The 21,016-nt window shown below is 40.2% G+C and overlaps 2 protein-coding genes across 5 annotated transcripts; both read left to right on the forward strand.

Moving 5' to 3' along the window:
• The first annotated feature begins 316 nt into the window (after nucleotides 1-316).
• On the forward strand, nucleotides 317-11,431 carry LOC118421277 (F-box only protein 38-like). 3 transcript variants are annotated; one of them, XM_035828500.1, is made up of 16 exons: nucleotides 317-395; nucleotides 1,209-1,400; nucleotides 1,867-2,080; nucleotides 2,523-3,207; nucleotides 3,394-3,514; nucleotides 3,858-4,031; nucleotides 4,564-4,809; nucleotides 5,077-5,148; nucleotides 5,393-6,610; nucleotides 7,143-7,339; nucleotides 7,783-7,885; nucleotides 8,416-8,582; nucleotides 9,087-9,232; nucleotides 9,564-9,661; nucleotides 9,823-9,939; nucleotides 10,503-11,431. In XM_035828500.1, the coding sequence occupies exons 2-16, from the start codon at nucleotides 1,271-1,273 to the stop codon at nucleotides 10,679-10,681; spliced, it is 3,867 nt and encodes a 1,288-aa protein (XP_035684393.1). In that variant the 5' UTR covers nucleotides 317-395; nucleotides 1,209-1,270; the 3' UTR covers nucleotides 10,682-11,431. The 3 variants fall into 3 exon arrangements, with proteins under 3 accessions (XP_035684393.1, XP_035684395.1, XP_035684394.1); XM_035828502.1 differs by having other exon boundaries at nucleotides 10,506-11,431; XM_035828501.1 differs by lacking the exon at nucleotides 317-395 and adding an exon at nucleotides 409-429.
• A 962-nt stretch (nucleotides 11,432-12,393) lies between these two features.
• Nucleotides 12,394-20,968, forward strand: LOC118421391 (nucleotide-binding oligomerization domain-containing protein 2-like). Of its 2 annotated transcripts, XM_035828654.1 has the most exons (7): nucleotides 12,394-12,621; nucleotides 12,959-13,288; nucleotides 13,781-13,846; nucleotides 15,075-17,329; nucleotides 17,498-18,588; nucleotides 19,501-19,569; nucleotides 19,736-20,968. In XM_035828654.1, exons 2-7 carry the CDS (start codon nucleotides 13,015-13,017, stop codon nucleotides 19,824-19,826), a joined length of 3,846 nt encoding a protein of 1,281 aa, XP_035684547.1. In that variant the 5' UTR covers nucleotides 12,394-12,621; nucleotides 12,959-13,014; the 3' UTR covers nucleotides 19,827-20,968. The 2 variants fall into 2 exon arrangements, with proteins under 2 accessions (XP_035684547.1, XP_035684546.1); XM_035828653.1 differs by having other exon boundaries at nucleotides 15,075-18,588.
• Nucleotides 20,969-21,016: the final 48 nt, after the last annotated feature.

The raw sequence follows: 21,016 nt of genomic DNA on the forward strand, positions 1-21,016 counted from the left end.
ATTTATTTCCTAAATGATTACAAAAAAATACAAAAATTTTTTTTACTACAAAACAAAAGATTTTTTTTAATTTTTGGTCAATATTTATACGGATTTATATATCAAGTTTATAGATGGTCCCCCAATCTTTACAGCAGTTTATGATGGTCTAGATTAGTTCAATTTGGACAAAGGGTGAACAGCATTGTAAATGTCATATTAAGATATTTCTATATCTCTGATATCATAATCTATTCAACAATGTAACATAAGAAAAGTATTGTAGAGTATTTCTAAATTTTGACATTCGTATAAGACTCTAATTTTGTTAAATTAATCTATAAATTTGAAAATAAAAATTGGATCACCCCTTTAGATTGTTATGCTTACAACCAGTAAAACCAAGATGGCGGAAGGTAAGTGAGAAAACGGGACTTTCCCTCGTTTCAGGTAGATTTTCACCATTTTGCACCATAAATATCGAACATGAAGTAAAAATCATCCGGTTGTTAGTTTTCCTGGTTGTAGTGATTGGGTATTTGTCAAAATTTTTGCTAGTTTCTAATGTTTTCGGCCCCAAATTCCCTAAAGTTCAGAGTGTTGTTGCACCAGTTATTTTGTACGGGCTTCCGGATTGGTGGAGAATCGTGGTGACATGTTTCTCTGGTTCACCATGCTCGTCCTGACCTTTGCTCACTCCATTGCATTATAGAATGTCTATAGGTTTCCTGCACATATCGAACAAAGACGTATGCTTCGTATGAACTTTTGACTTGAACATCACTATTGTCCTCAAAGTAACTGTTGTAACAGAATTTCAATTTGTCTGAAAAGACCAAGAAAAAAGATATTTACAACAATGCAGTCAAGAAGGTCTGCATGCCTTTTTCCTCATAGGCATAGTGAGCTACTAGCATTTTCATTCACCGTTTATTGTAACCGGTTTGTTATGATTCAGTGAGCCCTCAACAACATGAGGTTTGGCACTTAAAATGAACAAGAAGAAGACATGTAGTTTTGCCATGTACCAAAAAACGAACCATCGAATCCATTTGAGTCAGTCCCAAAACCTATTGGAAAAACAATTCAATTCCAAAACAATCATGCATTACCAGCCCTGAACCCAGAATGCCCAGAACTCTATTTGATATGTACATACCTTACATATGGCTTGTTCAAGGCATGTGGCCAGATTGTAATATTCATATTATATTTGTATCATACAACAGGACATGCTGATACCAGTATCAGCAGCAGCAGAATCTAGAAAGATCCAAACCTGATTCTGAAGATGCCGAAGAGAAAAGCAAAGAGATTACACCTTGGGGATGCTGACCCTCCCTCAAAGAAGAATGGATCAGGATCCGGACCAACAGTGTCATCCCCTGCACCAGGAGGGGAAGCTACCACTGTTGCAGCAGGTAGGGCATAAGTCTTACCAACCATGCATTGAATCTCATGTTTTGTGTGTGTTTTCATTGTTAAAAAAGAAATAAGTACCATTACTCTGAAAAGTGAAAGTCTAGTTGGTTTTGTGACATGGTCAAAGTGTGTCTATTCAAACACAAGATCTCTACCTCAAGTGCCATTGATGTAACCGTCCGTACTTCTAGCATACTGTAAATCTTGAAATGCTCACTTTTGTTTTGTACTGATTTTACAATTTTTGCAGTGATCTGCCCACTGTAATATAAAATCATGACACTGCAAATATGTATTCCCAATGTATAACTGTACTACATGTACAGTATCACTTCAACCATCTGCAAAAAAACACCTTCTACAATCAAAACATGGTATTAGACAGACCAATGTGTTGTGCTTCAGTAGTCTACCACTTTTAATCTACCACTTTAGATTTTAATCCTTGTCCTACAATAACTGCAGATCCCACTGACTGGGTTAACAAGCTGTCCCTGGAGGTCCTGTGTCACATCATGGACTACCTCTACCTGCGTAACATCATGGCTCTGGAGAGTCTGTCCCGCAAACTGAAGGAAGCCGTGACTATGAACCTGCGCGTGCGCACGTCTATAGACTTCACAGAGGGCAAGTGGTACGGATGGATGCCCAATGGCTTCACTGACGAGGGCTTCAAGAGGTCAGTCTTGTTCGTAACATGGGTTGTGAACATGGTACATCTATTACTGTGTTTTGATTCAGAGCATGTTGTTTTGGACTGTGGACAAATTTATGAAGAATTCTCAGGTCATTCAATACACGTAATGATTACCCCCAATTATGTAGATATAGAAGTAATGTTAATTGGTTATGTATTTTTGGTTAGTTCTTCTTAAATGAATAAATTATTAGCCCTGACATGATTCGTAGCTTGGGAAAATGAAAGCTCAGAGACGACAGTCTTCTACTGGTTTCGCCTTTATTCGTCTTTCTCAAGAATCTGTCCTGACATGTACAGAAGATTACAGGAAGGCTATTGAATCATCCTATATGGACCTATTTACTGTAGGATAAGTATATCATACACTGTTCTAATACACAGAAAGCTAACCATGTTCCTCTGTTGTATTTTGGTGCTGCAGACTTGTGCAACGTTGCCCAGAGCTTGTGAGCGTCTACGGGCTCCATCCACAATTTGTGGTGAAACGACGGAGGCGAGGCATTGATTACTTCAGTGTGCCGGGCATCATCGAAGCCCTGCAGTCCTGTCCCAACTTGTTCGGTGTGGAAACCAGCAACCTGGACATCCTGGAGGCCATTGTAACGTACCTGCCCCATGTGTACCTACTGGGGCAGTTTAAGAACCGTAACGGTTACTTCCCCATCTGTGTCGAGAACAGAGTGAATCTACCGGCCAGTTGTAGAGTCACTTCTCTGTACCTGACTGGAGTTGTCACACCAGACTTGCCCGCTATTGACCTCCTGCGGCATCTGTACCTGAAGTGGGTTAAGTTTACCAGTGCTAACCCATTCCGTGACTTCCAGTGTCCAAATCTACGCACCTTTGTAATGAGGAGTTGTGCAGGACCGTCAAACGCTTTGAAGTACGTACCGCTGATGACGGGACTGTCCGGGTCCAGGTATCTGGAGCGGATTGAACTGGTACGTGTCCCCTTCCTCGGAGGGTTGATTCAACACGTGGTCGAGGACAGCTGGCGGACACGCGGGTATCGCAACCTGACGAAGATCGCTTTTGGAGCATGTAAGAATGCTCTAGAGGTGGATCTGGGATTCTTGGTGATCACAGCAGCAAACCATCTTCAAGAGGTACAATATGATGCTACAGACACAGAAAGCTTCATGTGTTATCTTCTAAACCATTTCCTGTGTTCTCACTAACAAGACAGTAATGCATGTGTAGTTCATTTCCATGAATAAATATCATTATTAAAAGGGATTTTTATCACATTCAATTAGTGTATCCTATTGACAGGATTATTTTCACTTTTTCAGTTGGACATCCAACCATCTTTAACCAAGGACAGTGTGTTTGCAGCCTTGAAAATGGCAGATGTGGACTTCCCACAGTTTGACACTTTGAATCTGGGCTTCATAGACGAGTTCCCTGAAGCTGGTATGTATTTGTCATCTACTTTTCATTTTGAGTAGTTGTAACATCTACATGTATGAAAGAGGAGACGTGATGAGTCTGCCTTTTGGCACAAAGTTTGTTTCAGTCATAGGTTGCCAACTAGTTAGCAACTGTTATAACAAACCTGAATAAGAAAAACCAAGTTTAGTTGGAAGGGTCTATTACTATCAGCTATGTCTTTGTTAAGTTTTATGTCTATGCTTTAAAAGTAACAAAGTGACAGGGAAGTATCACTGTTTTTATAAAAACTTTATGGGTCTACTGTTTCCAATGTATTTGGTTAGGTTCATTCATCTGTATTTTGTGTTGTTTCTATTGTCTACAGGTAAGTGGACCAATGCACAGTTAGTCCAGCATGGACTTGCTGATGTGACAGAAAACCCATCAAACATCACAGATAACGGGATGCGGTCTGTCGGCCAGGTGTTCCCAGGTGTCAAGTACCTGTCCATGTACAACGCTCCTCACCTGCACAACCCACACACCTGGCATGTACCTGGTGAGGTCCAGTCATTTACAGTCGAAGATACACAGCATGTGTAAAGTTTTACTGTAAACAAAACAGCATGTACTTGTACATGTACATTTGTACTTGTAAGTTTTTAAAAAAAATTTGTCTTTGTTTGGTATATAAATAAAGTTGTTTTTTTAAAAATCAGGATTGAAGTCTTCTTATGCTTAACTTTCCAGGAGGAACTAAGAAATGCATTTGTTGTAGTAGTACCTGGTATTTTGATTTAACACCTTTTCAAAAGATTATAATACAGTACACTTTTGTTGGTTTTTTTTTTAGATTTTTCTATTGGACCAGGTGTATTCATCTCCTTTGGTTATATACCTCACAAGTTAGCTGTTTTGTCCATTTATCAAAGTTATGATACATACTTGTAGGTTCGACCTTGTTTACGAGGAAGAACCTTGTGCAGTACTCCTGTGAATCCCTAGATGGTGCACATATCCAAAGAAATTATCATGGCATTCCCTCTTGTATCAAACATATAATTTTCTAATTCCTCCTTCATCATGCGCAGCTCTGGTGACCTGGTCTCGTCTGAAGGACCTGACCATTCGCCGCTGCCATGCCGTCAAACTGGACAGCTTCTGTCAGCTGATCACGCTCCTCCCCGCCATCGAGTACATCCACCTGGAGGAGATGTTCCGCGAGCCGCCAAAGGGATGCCTCCGCGTCGGGCTGAGCGCGGGAACTGGGATCGGGGTGTCATCTGCCCTGGTGTCCAACACAGGAACTGCAGGCGGTGGGAGCAATAGTACCCAAGGTGGGAGACAAGTACATGTACATCTACATGTACTGGTTGAAAGCACTAATTCTACTTTATTGTATTTTGTGGAAGTATTATCGATCACATAGAAGAAAGGGAAACAAGAATGCAAAACTTTTAAAAAGCAACAAATGCTTTTATGTCATTATGTCTGTTAGTTGTAAAACAGTACCAGGAACCAAGATGTCATTGTGGTAAGAAATGTCATACAATTTTACACAGACTTTGTGATGCAAAATAGTAAATGATTATTATTTCCGACAGGGGCCACTGTGGGACATAACAGCCATGATGATGACTCCAGTGACTCAGACAGTGATATGGAGGTCAACCAAGGTCAGATGTCAAACTTGAGAACTTTGGAACAGTAGAGTTAGTCCATGTCTGTGATAAAACACTACAATAATTATCTTAGACTGCTAAAAGCTAACTGTGTTTATCTCATAGTCTACTGATCATCATTAGTGGACAGGATTTTATGAAAACAGTGCTCTTAACAAGCCTAGATGTATAGCCTGTGATAATATCGGTAAATCTACAAATCATTTTCTTGAACGTTCAAATGTTGTTCCACATGTAGGTGAGACAGCATCTGATCAACCAAGCACCAGCAGTGGTGACTCAAGGAAGGGAGGCAAGTCTCATGGCCACTCCGTCGGCCCTAAGGGGAAAGGATTTGCCAAGAAGGCTCCCAAGGAGGAGGCAGAAGACATCGTCAGACCCGGCATGACCAGCCAGTCTTGTCAGGCAACCAGCGATGAAATCAAGGAAGATGTAAAGGTAGCAACTGAAGCAGAGAAGGCACAGGAGGCGGAGAAAAAACTGGCGGAACAAGGAAGCACACAAGCACCTGCTGCAGATCCGCCAGCATCTGAGGACGGAGGTGACTCCAGTTCAAGTTCAGATGAAGAAGATGAACAGGATCAGGGTGCAAACAGGCAGGTTCAAAGTGACACACAACAACCTACTGCAAGTCAGGACAACAGTAGCCAATCACAGGGAGAGACCTCTGTCCAATCAGAACCTCAGCAGGAACCATCTAACCAATCAGGAGAGGGATCATCCCAGCAAACTGACCAACCAAATGTTGTTGCACAAAATGGACTTGACCAATCAGAAGACAGGTTGCCACAACAAGCTTCTTGTTCCTCAAGCACCCCAAATGAGGATCAAGAGTCAAGAAATCAAGAGGTCACAATACAGCAAAATGGTGCTGCTTCCACAAATGGCCAGATAAATGGTGAATCAGGAGAGGAAAGTGACATTCAGCAGAATGTTAATTCAGACCCTGTAGCAGGTCCTTCTTCTTGTGATGCGAATAGCAATGAGGGAAGAGAGTCTCCTAGGTGTGTGTGTGGCCGTAGTCTCAACAGGAGGCCACTACAGGATGGTGCAGGACCAAGCAATAGTACAGAAGTCAACACTGCAGGACCAAGTACAAGTCAACAAAATGGTGAAAGTACAAACAGCAGGACTAGTACCTGTGGAAACACAAACACTGAACCTAGAGGTAGTGTTACTTGCAATGGGAATGTTGCAAATGGTGATGTTGAAGCACCTAGAACTAGTAATGGTAATGTGGGTGAGAATGAAGCAAGAACTCCTGATGATAACAGAAATGTTGCCCAAAGCAGTGATGTTGCTGATACTCCCAGTGGATCTAACAGTACGCAAGAGCCAAGTGATACATCACAGGAGGATACTACAGGAGACAAACCTACAGACAGCACAACTGCACAACCACCTGCTGAAAAGAGCCCTGCACCAGCTGCCAAACCTGCAGAGAAAGTCATAACTGGTAATACACAAATTACAAGTATTTAGACAGATCTGTGTTACATAAACGTTTGTAGATTTGTTTTACATGATTGCAACCCAAATACCAATGAATTCATACAAGTACATGAAAATATAGTTGCTGTTGAGCCATCAATGTTTTTTTCTCATATTTTCTTCAATTAGCTATAAATCTACTGATCCAAGTATCCTCCTTATCCTATACTGTTATGGGTACGTTGTTACATCATCATTTCTTATGCACGGCTGCTCTGAGGAACTAATGTTTCCCTTACACTAAGTTATGTATCAATTGCAAAGTAGGTTTTTGCACAGAGAAATCATGTCTTACAACCAGGGCTTTGTCCAGGACTCATCCCTCTGTCTGGGATGGATGTTTGCTTTTATGGATAGAAAAAAATTCACTCCATCCTCAAAAAAAATATGAAATTCATGACATGAAATTGATGGATTGGGTGGGAATAAAAAGTTTTAAAGTTAAAGCTAGAGACAGCCCTGCTTACAATACTTACAAACCATTTGCTTTACTGTAGGGAGAACAAAGAAAGAACTTGATGAGTTACGAGGAGCAGACCCCAGGTACCACCGCCCTGTCACCAGGTCCCAGAATACACCAGGCTCCAGTGGTTCTACAGCACACCACCAGAAGACGACAGTCCTGAGGAGGGTGGGGACCAGGGACGTGGCCACCAGTACCAGCGACCCGGTCATCGAGGATGACTACCCTCAGGTCGGTGCCTGCCGCATGTATATAGGCTTTCTTGTACAGTGCACAAGATCCAAGTAATGCATTGCAGAAGGACAGGTTTGTCTCTAGGAATATGTTAGGAGGAACATCAAGGTTTGCAGTCTAGCTAGGGTGAACCCACTGGACAGAGCTACATGGAAGCGAGGTGTGAAGACTAGCCGACTGCTGCCTACCCGTGTCAGGGAACCCAGCAGCAGTATAATCAAATACTGTATACTACTACTACTTATTGATAAGAAAAAATAGCCATTTTGTTGACTTCCTCATACCTACTTCAATCTGTGTAATGCTAAATTGACATAGATATACAGCCCATTGCTCTTTGTCCCAGCATCCTGTATATCTGTTTCATTTTATTTGATACCAAGTAAAAACTTTTAAAAGATGAATTGGCTTGACCTAAATATAACAAGTTTTACCTGCAGGTCCTGACTGTTCAGTCGTCCACACTCGTGAGCCTGTCATTGCACATGGTGGGGGTGACAAACATTGTAGTCAAGGACTGCCCCAAACTCACCTTCATTTCAGGTAAGCTTTTACTACTGTACATTTCAGTACAGAGTTTCAGTAGAGAGGGACCTTGTCATTTCATTTTAGGCAATGACACAAAGATTTATATGAAAACACATAAGAGTTAGGGACACTCTTTGTTATTCCAACATACATGATTGCAGTGTTTGTGCATCATTGTCTACAAAGTCATCACCAGCTCCAGTTTATAAGTAATATCATTACTGAAACTTAGTGTGTGTACATGTATGTCATGTTTTTTAGCCTGTAATCTATCCTTGTCTAGCTTATGTCCAACCAAACAATTGAAGCCAAGAAAGGATCTCAGGGTAGAAAAGCATGACAGTTCTGTTAAGCATTAGTCTTGGTACATGTATGTCTTGTTTTTCTAGCCTGAAATCCATCCTTGTCTAGCTTATGTCCAACCAAACAACAGTTGAAGCCAGACAAGGTTCTCAGGCTAGATGAACATGACTCAGTTCTGAGCAGTAAACAAGGGTTGATCTCAAGCTGACGCTCAAACAACAACAAACTTATTCCCCATACAGGAACAGCCTGTAGAGTGCTGAAGAAGATCCAGCTGGATAAGAGTCCTCGGCTGAACCGGGTCAGTTTCCAGCAGTGTCGTAAGGTGGATGTGAAGAATGTTGTCCAGCAGGTGTGTTCACTTCCTGCTGAGAGGAACAGGATGGTCACCCTCAGGCCCATGCACAAGGTGTGTACAGGAACTAGTAAGACATAGTGTCAACAGTTCTACGATTGACTGTTGTTATTTTGATGGCTTTTTATAGTACATGGATATCCTCAAATTCGATATGTTTCTATGGTAACTGTCATTAAAATCTCTCAATTTGAGCAATTGCTGTTGTTTTTTATATCGGGAGTATTCAACAGTCGGTGCCTACTACCAGGGCGTCAGTAGATTGGATTAAAAATTGATTTCAATTAGCAGATCAAATTACTGGTTAAAATGTAAATCAATCTTTTGCCAAACACCTGCTTTTTGCTTACCACTGCGTCACTGTGACATCATCGCGATCGCTCGTACTGGAGACAGAATGTATGCCATTAATCTTGCAGTTTTTCCTACAAAAATTAAAAGAAATGGCTAGTAGTAGTCATTCAAAAGTGGACCATTTGATAACAAATGCAAGTACTGGTATCATAACTATAGAAATTTTTGCATGGAATAAAACTTGTTAAATCTTTGTCTTGACAGGTTGACCCCAGTGTGTTGGAACAGAAGCTGTTCTCAGGTTGCCATGACTACCACCTGTGCTTGTTGTGGGACCACAGTAACCCCCCATCTATCGTCAACAAGACTCGAGCACACACGTGGATGGACCTTGTCTCTAACATCAACCAGTAAGATTTCGGTTTTGTCAAAAGGCCATTTCAGTAGTACATGTAGAAGAGAGCTGAGGTAAAGCGTATAGAAAGAAATGTGCAGATTTCCTGTCTGCAAAATACTTTTTTTTTAAAGTAAGCCTCCTTATATACAAAATTGAATAAAGAGTTGCAGTGATCTACATTCATCATAACACTGATGTGTGTATGTCCTGGTCTTGATTAAGTTTAAATGGTACTATTCTTTTGTGTACTTAAATGTGCCATTTGATTGAGGTTCAACAACAAGTCCACACTCCTGAAAAATGGTGTTAAACTTTAAATATTTTTCCTGATTCCTTCCATCCAGAGAACTGCTGAAGAATGAAGACTTTAAGGAGGCAGAACCCCCACAGTCTGGGCAGTACCACTGTTACCCCTGGGGGAGGGACATTTATAAGGTTGATGGTGAGTCAGTTTGGAGTGCTGATATTGTTGAATTTATCCTACACCAATTAATGCCATGGAATTAGTACAAATGTATAATGGTAAGTCTATGTACATACATATTTCTCTGTAGCAAATCTACTAAGCATGAACCAAGCATTTCCCACTATTGTCTTTAACAGGACCCCTGCATAGTGGTAGATTTGAGATAACCTCAGACTTCCCATGGCTGAAGGCCCTGATGGAGGCAGAACCCAACAAGTGGGCCAAACCACCTCCGGACAATGTGGACACAAAGGGTAGGCACTGACCACACTCTCCACTACTTTATAATTTGTAAATTGACCATTTCAAAACATGCACATTGATGCTTTTACATGCTGGGAAAATGGAGAACTTGGGGTAATACAGGGGGAAAACAACTTCATTACCATGACAAATTAAACCATACTGGGCACAGTACATTTGCATGCGCCTGTCTATTGTACCACATACATTTTGTACATTTCCTCCCTATATAACCTGTATTGATGTCATCGTGTGGCCATAACAGTTAGAATGTTTGACACAGAACGAATAGGTTCCGGGTTTCATACTCTTGCATGCCCCAATGTTGTGCCGTTGGGAAAGTCACTTTACACAACTTTTCTTGTTTGACGGTGATCTGTTGACATTGATGAGGACACACATGGACTTGATGTGCCAGTGTACCCCCAAACTGCACTTTTGCCACCAAAACATGTAACTGCATTTTATTTAATTTAACACCCATATACATAGACAAAGTGTCACATGATACATACACAACAAACCAGCACAGATCCTGACTTATGTTATCTTTTTCCCACCTCTGTCTCCACGGAAGGCATCTACTACCCCAGGGATAAAGGTCATCTGTCCACAGACCTGTGTCTGGAGTCCCTGCAGGACACCATCTCAGCGTGTAAACAGAAGGGCCTGCGTCTGTTCAGGAACGTGGTTCTCATGTACATACAGACATGTGATGTGGAAGGCCAGGTGGTAGATGACAGATATGTTTGATAACATACTAACAAAAGTCTCGTGTACATACATGTACAGGCCTGTGATATGGATTCCAGACAGATTTGTGTATCTGTGTAAAGAGAAGGGAGTGCATCTGTTCAGGAACATTGTTTTCATGTACATACAGATGTGAAAGGCCCAGTAGTACCCAACAGATATGTATGAAATCATACAAACAAAAGGGACTGCATCCATACAAGAACATTGTTCTCGTATACATACATATTGATTCCAGACAGATGAGTGTGTCTGTGTCAACATGTAAACAGAAGGGAGTGATCCCAAGCAAGGAGGTTAAACATTGTCAGCCTCCTTAATCCAAACAAGAACGTTGTCATTACTAATACATAGATGTACAGACCTGTGATTTGTATGTCAAGACTTGCATCAAACAATATTGTCAGTACAATGATGTTACTTTGTACCCATTTGTTGCAATGGAGTCTTCTAATGTCATTTTAGAAATTATTACTTTAAAGAGATTAAGTAAAACCTATTTATTTTGATCAACAGATTTTGATTGGTCAGAAGTGACAAAAGTTTGAGAGTGTAATGTTTCATTTTAAGGAAGGACATTAATGCTGTTGTATCCATTGCCTAATTAGCTTTGACCAATCATGTTATGTGAAACATTTGGTAGGATGGAATAGCAGTTGTTATGTTATGATGTTTGTACTGAAAAATGATATTGTTCATGATAAGGCCATACCAATTTAATTGATTGGTTCACGGATTCGCTCGCTCCTATTTTTTGGAAAACAAAATAAAAATAAAAATTACCACTCAGCAAATTTTTACCATTAATGAAACCATTCACCAACTTTCTGGTGTAGCAAATTGGCCTTTATATTATAAGCTCCTTAAAATGTTGGTATTATTATTGCAGTTAATTTTTTCATTCATGAAGAATGGGACAAACATAAAAACTGACACTAATTTTGTAATTTTTAATGAACAGGTGCTGTTACTGTACAGTATTAGTATTTTTGTACTTTTTTCAAGCTAAAAACTTTTTATTCTTTATGTTTTGGATTAGCCCTTATCTTTACCCCAATCATTTTGCAATTTTTTTATTATTTTTTTTTTTTTGCCCTGTCGCTCCATATTTTTTATGAAAAAAATCCGTGAACCAAGAAATTAAATTGGAGTGGCCTAAATATGAAAAGATGATGACATAATTTTGTTTTCATTCAGTGAAGTTTTACAGCAAAAATTTACACAGAATCATGTCAGCAGTTTAAATACTTTAAAATGAGATTACAATTTCTCTTTTTTTATATGCATGTGCAGATTCATCCATTGTAAGCCTAAGGTTTATGGATATATCATAGTAAAGGAGATAGGAAGATGGAAATATTGTCACTGTGATACACAAATAGATAATGCCTAACAGAAGATGTACATGTAGATACAGAAAATGTATGTTCCTTCAAGTGTAGATAGATACACTGACTTTTCTTTTCAATTTATGAACTGCTTTCATTTTCTTTGATAACGTTACAATTGTTAGTTTTGTCTCTTTGTTTAAAAGGCTAGGAACATTGTAAATTTGGTTCAGAATGAAGACAATACAGTGATTTTCTGCTTGAAAGTTGTACATGGTATGATTTATTCCACTGTTTGGGATAAAACAGTAGACATATTTCTTTCCTTTAAAGTGTCATACATGTACTGAGTATAGTATCAGACTATAAGGTGTAGTGTTTAATAAATGATAGGACTAGTACTTGGTACTGTCCCATGCGCTGCACTATCCTGAAACCCCTTCTGTGCAGAATGGAATCAGCCAATTCTAAGATGGCGTGAGGCAGAAGCAGAGTTTGAACTTTGGAGTTTGGACCCAGGCTCTTTGGACCATTGTTTGTCCATTTTCTTTCACAATTTTTTTGCAACCGTCCAATACGCATCAACAGAGACAATGTGACGCTAAATACTCGGTAAGTTCCTTTGGATTCCATTTTACTAATCTATAGTAATCTCTATATCTAACCATAATAAAAGCTCCTTGATCTAGTAAAAGTGGAATGTTCTGGTCTGTCTGACCTACAGTTAACAGTTCCACAAAGATATATTGCTTTCGGATATGATGGCATGTCTTCATATAGTAAGGTTCTTCAGACACAACCGAAACAGTCCAACGTTTCTGTCAGACACCATCATTAGGGTTAGAATGGCTGGAAGTATACTATTTTGGTTGTTTCTGAAGAGCCTTATATTATATTTTACCAACCTGATGAAACTATTTACGAATGGCATGTCTTGCTCACATTGCAGGTATGACTGCCTGGGGCTTCCCAGTATCAGCAGGTGCAGCACCATAAAATTTTCTGATGGCGGAAAATCCTCGCCAAGATCTGTTCCTGGACATTTCTCAGAACTTACTAGATGAACAACTTCAAGACCTTTGCAACTACATCAGCGGTGCAAAAATTTTACCAGCGAAATTTGTTCAAAAAGCTGATGCTCACCAAATCTTTAATCAACTCGAGAACGAGCAGAAGTTGAAGTTAGGGGATCTATCACTTCTGGCAAAGATCTTGAGAAAAATTGGCAGACATGACTACGCTGAGCAGGTGGAGGAACTTGCTGAAAATGAGAGGAAAGGTATGATACTGTTCATCATGTACATGTAGATTAAATCCTGGGGGCAACCTTTTTATGTCCAATTCGTCCTCCACGGCTGCCAGTCTGCAGTTACATCATTCTCCTGTCAATAGACAGTGTTAGAATAACTTTGATTCTCATACACAAACAACAAACAAAGCATACAAAGTTGATAACAGATATAATATTCACACCACTTTTACACAAATCTATCTGATGGAATCGTGTTGGGATATGCTTCTGTACAACAGCAAATTTATACTTGGTGTTGTACCTTTCATTGTATTGACAAGAATATGTAAACAAGGATTAGAAATATGACTATCTAATATTTCCAGAACAGCTTGTAAATATTAGTGATCAGATGTTATAGTTGTTACTCAATTTGAAATAGCTGAAAATTATATAAGCTTTACAATAAATGTATATTACTATAAACATTGCAATGCATTACACTTAGCACCACAGACTAAAATATTGAATGTGCCACAGATTCTTCAAGTGAGCAGAGTGATTCTGCATGCAAGCGCAGAAGACTGGACACAACTGAGACCAAAGGTACCCGTAGCAGTAGTTGCAAGGTTTTTCTTGGCATTCTGATGAAAGCATGAAAGTCAAATTTTCATTATCTTATGTTATACAATGTATCTAATCATCATGATTATTACCTCCATGAAATGTCATGGAGGTTATATTTTACCCCGCGTTTGTCTGTGTGTCTGGAAATTATTAGATTTTGGGCCCCCTAGCGGCTCCCCTTGGTACTGCAGCGCAACTTCCGGTTTTGCTATCTTGGTGTTCTGAACATGCTATGGTCACGATTTTTTAGTATTAGATAGCTCTTGTGCTCAGGAAGAAGTGACATAAGTTTGGGCCCCCTAGCGTCTAGTTTTGGGATAGCAGGGGCATTTTTGTCAAAAACTTCTGACGAGGATAACTCAAGAAGGGAACAACGGATTTTCATGATTTTTGGTATGTAGGTACCTTGGACAATGTTGTACAAGATGAAATACTAATTATGCAGAATAGGAGCAAATTTGCATAATTAATGACAACATTCAATCATAGCAGTTTTTTCTATGTATCTCTTGTCTTGGACGTGATATGGTCTTGAAATTTGGGTGGTAGATAGCTTTTAGTGTCATGACAAAGTGGAGCAAGTTTCAGCCCCCTAACATTTGATTTAGGAACTGCAGGGGCATTTTTGTCAAGACATTCCAAAGAGGATAACTGCAGAAAGGATTGACGGATTGGCATCATATTAGGCATGCAGGTACCTTAGGCAAAGATGTTCATAATGATATACATGTTATGCAAATGAGGACTGAATTTGCATAATTAATGAGGAAATTGTATAATTCCATTGTTTTCAATAACTGGACTTCAATAAATCTAACACATATTAATTATGATAGGTGGAATATAAGCAGATACTGAATTTATGTAAAAATTGCAAAACCGCTTTATGATTAATAATGGGAATTTTATAATTGTGACATGTGTACGTTTGTCAATGATGAACAACACCATGCATAAATTATGTTAATGTATTAGTCATTTGCATGAAATTTACAAAAGCTCTAAATTTTCATGGAGGTATGAGTTCGCCGAACTCTAGTTTTGTAAATGATATCTGATGTGATTAAAGATTTCATTGGCTTGGATACATTGCCAAGAATGCAGACATGCAATATTCAAAATACTAGTAGACACGTTTGTGTGTTTACTTATGTTTTGTGAGACTCCTGATAATTATATAACCCATCTATTGAATCTCTCTTTTCAGAGACACAAGAACAGGCAAATGCACTAAGGAGTGCTGTATCCACTTTGTACAAAAACACCCTCAACATGTTGAAGCCTTTGCCTTGGGACCCCAGATTCAGTCTTGACCTTGATGCAGTTTTCACTAGTCTTGAATTAGTTAGTCTTCATGGCCTTCAAGACAGAGGAAACCTGGCCTCACTCGATGGTGTCTTTGACCATCAGAAAAAAAATGATCAAGATAAAAGATTTAATGTTTTGGTTGTTGGAGATGCTGGAGGTGGAAAATCAACCCTACTTTCAAAGACAGCCCTTGATTGGTCATGTGGAAAGGGCAGGCTAGCAGAGATGAATAAGATTGTCTTATTGGTTCGGCTGAGAGAGGTTCAGCCAGGAGAATCCATTGCTAGGATCATATGGGACCAGTGTGTTACACAATCGGAGGACATCAGTGTTTCTTCTATAGAGACTTGTCTCAGGGAAAATGAGCCAAAACTGGTGTTCCAGTTGGATGGCTATGATGAACTGGTTCCAGGTGCATGTGAGTCTAAAGAGACCATTCCTAAACTTCTTGCAAAGAAATTATATCCCAGAAGCACAGTCATAGTTACCTCCAGGCCTTTCACAGGTGTTGAACAATACATGAAGGTCAATTGTGAAATGAAAGTTATGGGATTTTCCCCAAGGAATGTGGAGAAATATGTCACCACATATTTCAACACTGTAGAGAAACCAGGCTTAGCAGATTCACTTGTCAAAGCACTACAAGCCAATATTATAGCTAGAAGTCTGATCCAGACCCCTATGTTCCTCATGCTGATCTGTGTGCTATGGGAAGATGACCCAACCAGGGTGTTCCCAGGGACAATGTCAGGCTTGTACCAGGAGCTGCTTGCATGTGTAGTCAGGAAGTTCTGTGTCAGGGAAGATCTGCCTATGCCTAATGATGAGTTTCCCTCTATGGTATCAACTGCACTGCTTCGTCTAGGTAAACTTGCCTTAGAGTCATTCTTGAGAGGTGAGAGCTTGGTAGACCTTGGAAACACCCCTACCATTTTAGATACTGACATTCTACTGAAACTTGGCATTGTTTCCAAAGAAGTGTCTGCATCCAGACTTCACCCAAGAGAACAGTTGAATTTTCCTCACAAGACCATGCAGGAGTTTCTTGCAGGCAGATATGTTGCTGACACAGTCAAAACTTCCTCAGGTCATCTGCATGAGTTAGTTCCACTGGACTCACAGGATAAACTTCAACGGCAGAGTAACCTGGTCCAGTTTATTTGTGGCTGTGGAGGTAAAGCCACAAGGGAGATGCTGGCACAATTTAACAAACTACATGTATGTGAAGCTGTGTCTGAGTCTGAGCCTGAGTCTGAGCCTGACAATGCTGACAATACATCTTTAAAAGATCTCTGCATGATGAGTTTGTATGAAGGTCAGGATCCCAGGTATTTCCCAATAGTAAGCACACTGCTGTCATCTCTGGACTTGACCATCAATGTCCCCTCTAAACAAGGAGCTGCACTTAAGTACTGTCTCAATCATGCTCCAGCAGTACCTGAGGGTAGATCATTGAAGCTTGCAGTAAAAGAGGCCAGTAAAGGAGATGCAGTAGAATATCTGTCTTGTTTGGTAGAAAAACATATGCCTGACGTACAGTTGTATTTTGAACTATTTCTTAGGCATTGTTACATAGGTAATAAGCTATGTAAGCTGATCCCTTTACTGCAAAATGTCCCACATGTGCAAACACTGAACCTTAGAAAAACAGGCCTCACTCCCGAATCACTCCAGTCACTTGGAGGGATCCTGCCTAAGCTAGTCAAGCTTGAGAGACTTGATCTGTCAGGCAATGAAAACATTGGAGATACTGACATGAGAGTACCAAGTGAAGAGTTTAAAATTAATTTGACATTTCTAAATCTCAGGAAGTCTGGGCTCGGGGACTTATTTGTGAAATCCCTTGCTGCTGTGCTGCATAATTTGCACCGTCTGGTAGATATAGACCTTTCTGATAACAAAATAGGGTTGGCAGGGCTGGAACCCTTTTCTGTCATCCAGCATCCTGTTGCCAGCCTAAAGAAGGTCAGCCTCTATGATAACAAGATAGGGGATGTTTGTATGAGATCCCTTGCCAGTGTGCTGCATCATCTATCCTGTCTGGAGGACCTAAACCTGTCATACAACAACATAGGAAGTGAAGGGATGGAACCCTTCGCTGCCATCGAGCAGCCTGTTGCCAGTCTGAAGGTGCTTAACCTCTGTAAAAACAAGATAGGAGATGTTTGTATGAGATCCCTTGCTGCTGTGCTGCATCATCTACCCTGTCTTGAGGACCTGAACCTGTCTTACAACAACATAGGCTCTGAAGGGATGGAACCCTTTGCTGCCATCGAGAAGCCTGTTGCCAGTCTGAAGGTGCTCAGCCTGTCTAGTAACAAGATAGGGGATGTTTGTATGAGATCCCTTGCCAGTGTGCTGCATCATCTTTCCTGTGTGGAGGACCTAAACCTATCTTACAACAACATAGGGAATGAAGGGCTGGAACCCTTTGCTGCCATCCAGCAGCCAGTTGCCAACCTAAAGGTGCTCGACCTCAGTAATAACAAGATAGGGGATGTTTGTATGAGATCCCTTGCCAGTGTGCTGCATCATCTTTCCTGTGTGGAGGACCTAAACCTATCTTACAACAACATAGGGAATGAAGGGCTGGAACCCTTTGCTGCCATCCAGCAGCCAGTTGCCAACCTAAAGGTGCTCGACCTCAGTAATAACAAGATAGGGGATGTTTGTATGAGATCCCTTGCCAGTGTGCTGCATCATCTACCCTGTGTGGAGGACCTAAACCTATCTTACAACAACATAGGGAATGAAGGGCTGGAGCTCTTTGCTGCCATCCAGCAGCCCATTCCCAGTCTGAAGGAGCTCAACCTCTCTCATAACAAGATAGGGGATGTTTGTATGAGATACCTTGCCAGTTTGCTGCATCATCTACCCTGTCTTGTGGACCTGAACCTGTCTTACAACAACATAGGCTCTGAAGGGATGGAACCCTTCACTGCCATCCAGCAGCCTGTTGCCAGTCTGAAGGTGCTTAACCTCTGTATAAACAAGATAGGGGATGTTTGTATGAGATCCCTTGCAGCTGTGCTGCATCATCTATCCTGTTTGGAGGACCTGGATCTCTCTCAAAACAACATAGGAGATGCTGAGCTTGCTTCCATTGTTGCTAGCCTGCACCATGTCCCCTGCCTGAAATATCTTACACTGTCTGGCAATAGCATAACGGAAATTGGCATTAAAGACTTTGCACAGACCATCCCCATGATGCCTGCACTAAAGTATCTGAACCTGAAACCCTGTAAGACAGTCCACCTAGATGACACAGGTTCTACATCCATCGTCACCATGCTGACCAGGCTGCCTGGGTTGGAATGCCTGAATCTGATGAACATCTCCATGCAGGCTGCAGGGTTCATGGATATGGTTAAAGCTGCGGCAGAACAAGAGGTGGAGTTTTTGGACTTTAGGCTGTAAGTCTTAGCTCCAAGTTTAATTCAATGAGTAGAATTTCATCTCATGTTGAAGGATATATGTGCCTGTCTGTGTATTTCAAGGGTAACTCTGAATGATGTACTCTTAAGCAGAAATTCAGGTTATTCAGATATTTCCATCATCTTAGATCTAACAAATTGATGTTATTTAAAATGTCCAAACTGTAAAACAAGCCAATCACAAAATCAGAACTTCCCACAAAGCTGTCTTCATAACTCACTCATTGGTTGTCTGATAATCACTTGGAACAAAATAAGTACACTGCTGGCTTCCCAACTGATAGATTTCTGGCACACTTTATAAACTGCAACATATTAAAAGACTAAACTGCAAAATTTAAGCATGTATGTGCATGAAGCTTACACTGACTAATGACAGGAAATTGAGGGATCTGTGTAATCTCCACGCAGATCCACGGTGGTGTAATATAGCATCAAACCCACCATAGCTGGCCTAGGAGTGTGCCCATTTGACTCCCTTTGGCCGGCTATACTCTTTGGCCAGCTTTGATACTATCTTATGGCACCGTAGGATCTGCTTGGAGATTAGGATCTGTGGGGATGTCTTGCAAAAAATAGGTCTGAGCAACAGAAAATGCTGTTCATATTGTTCACAAATTTTCCTGCAACATAAAATACATATAAAGTACATATAAGTCACCAGATTTTCATATGTTCAAAGATTTTTACTTCATCAGCCCAAGGCAATGAATCAATTGTTTGGAGCATGTCTGTGAGTTTTCAACACGCTCACAAAACAGCACGTGTAAATGGGGTTAGGCCTACCATCTTTAATTGCCTTAGGTTTGTTTGGTACCTTACTGTGTGTGTGCCATATGTTTGGGGGAAGTGAGGCATGGTTTACAGTAGGTGTGTGTGTGTGTGTTGCAGGTACTACTCAGAGCATCTAATTCCACTGGAAGATACATGTGCCTGGGAATTGGAACCTTACAACCTTGTGTAAGCAAGCTTTGATTTTATAGTACAATGCTTAAATCTCTTCCAACACAATAGTATACATGAATCAAATTTTAATTTTTGTCATTTCAACATCAGCTGCTCTCACTTTAGATGTAGCTAATGAACTGGTAGACATGTCAGTAATGATTCTTCTCTCCACCTCCAGATTTTGTGACGAGCATCCAGGAGATGAAGATGATGAATACAGTTATGATGAAATGTCATCCGACTCTGATGATGACTTTCTGGGTTGGTGAAAGATCCACCTTTACTGTAAGGTAGACACTATGTTGGCTACGACAGAGCCCTAGAACAGCTGTCACTTACTTCCCTGTACCTGAGACGCCGCAGTCTTTGTTTGAAGTTTGCATTGTCTGTGTCGAAGTCCCCACTATTCTCTGGCTGGTTACCCCCGAAAAGGAGAAGTGTTCATGGCAAAGAACTACAAACAAAGGACAACTACACACAGTTTAGATGGAGATCATCCAGATTCAGAAATAGCACACTTCCTTTCATTGTATCATTGTTGAACGAATCTTAATGATGTTTTTAACAGATGTTTTATGTATCATACACCAATTCAGCCTTGTATGGCTGCAATAATATGTACATGTTTATGCGCATTTGTTTTGGCGCTAATAAACCATTCATTCATTCATTCAAAGTGAAAGTAACTTCACAGTCAACGATATATCCAACAAAGATAAAACCAAACACAGGCACATTGCATGTACGCCAGGTCTTTGACATGTGTGTGACATGTACACAAGTAATAAGAAGAGGCCATATTGAACTTGTCATGATTTGATGTCTTCTTCTGTGATTACTCAGTTTATCTTTGAGGGTCTGATTCATTCTTATTGTTTTACTCACATGGTTTTGCAATACTTAGTACTGTTTTTCTTTATTTTCAATTCACCTCCTCCTAACTGTTACAAAAACAGATGAGAACACTAAGCTGGATCCTAATACATCTGCTTGGAAATTATTTGCGTGTACTGTAGATCCATTAAATGTTGCGGTCAGTAATTTTAGCGGTTGGGGGAAAGGGATTACTTGAAGGCATTTGATATTAATGGTGAGAACACGTATCACTGTCTCAAATGTTGAGAGACAAAATAATTGCAATGATGAAATTTTAGCAGTTGATTAGTGACTGCAAAAGTTACTTAGCAAATCAAGATTGGAACCAAATATGTAATACATGCAGCATGATGATGCAGGGTTGGCTGTCCAAAAACCTTGCTTTATAAGAAGTGCATATCATAGTGGATCGTAGTTTATAAGAATACAAGTGATGTTCAGATCTGTGATATTAATTTCTACACTTAAGATTTATGAAAAAGTGAGAAAACTCCATGTACCAGTACCAATTTATGTGTTTGTCAACATGTCTTTGTTCTGATATGTACATATAAGTAATAATTGGCAGAATATGTAGTAAAGA

This window comes from Branchiostoma floridae, chromosome 8 (assembly GCF_000003815.2).
Source record: "Branchiostoma floridae strain S238N-H82 chromosome 8, Bfl_VNyyK, whole genome shotgun sequence".
NCBI classification, from domain to species: Eukaryota; Metazoa; Chordata; class Leptocardii; order Amphioxiformes; family Branchiostomatidae; genus Branchiostoma; species Branchiostoma floridae.

Bases quoted from the DNA above. Each gene is read 5' to 3' on its own strand.
- LOC118421277 (XM_035828500.1), top strand. From the start codon at position 1,271: ATGCCGAAGAGAAAAGCAAAGAGATTACACCTTGGGGATGCTGACCCT. The intron at 1,401-1,866 runs GTAGGGCATAAG...CAATAACTGCAG, and splicing joins AGCTACCACTGTTGCAGCAG to ATCCCACTGACTGGGTTAAC. The intron at 9,233-9,563 runs GTAAGATTTCGG...CCTTCCATCCAG, and splicing joins CTTGTCTCTAACATCAACCA to AGAACTGCTGAAGAATGAAG.
- LOC118421391 (XM_035828653.1), top strand. From the start codon at position 13,015: ATGGCGGAAAATCCTCGCCAAGATCTGTTCCTGGACATTTCTCAGAAC. The intron at 13,847-15,074 runs GTACCCGTAGCA...CTCTCTTTTCAG, and splicing joins GGACACAACTGAGACCAAAG to AGACACAAGAACAGGCAAAT. The intron at 19,570-19,735 runs GTAAGCAAGCTT...CTCCACCTCCAG, and splicing joins TTGGAACCTTACAACCTTGT to ATTTTGTGACGAGCATCCAG.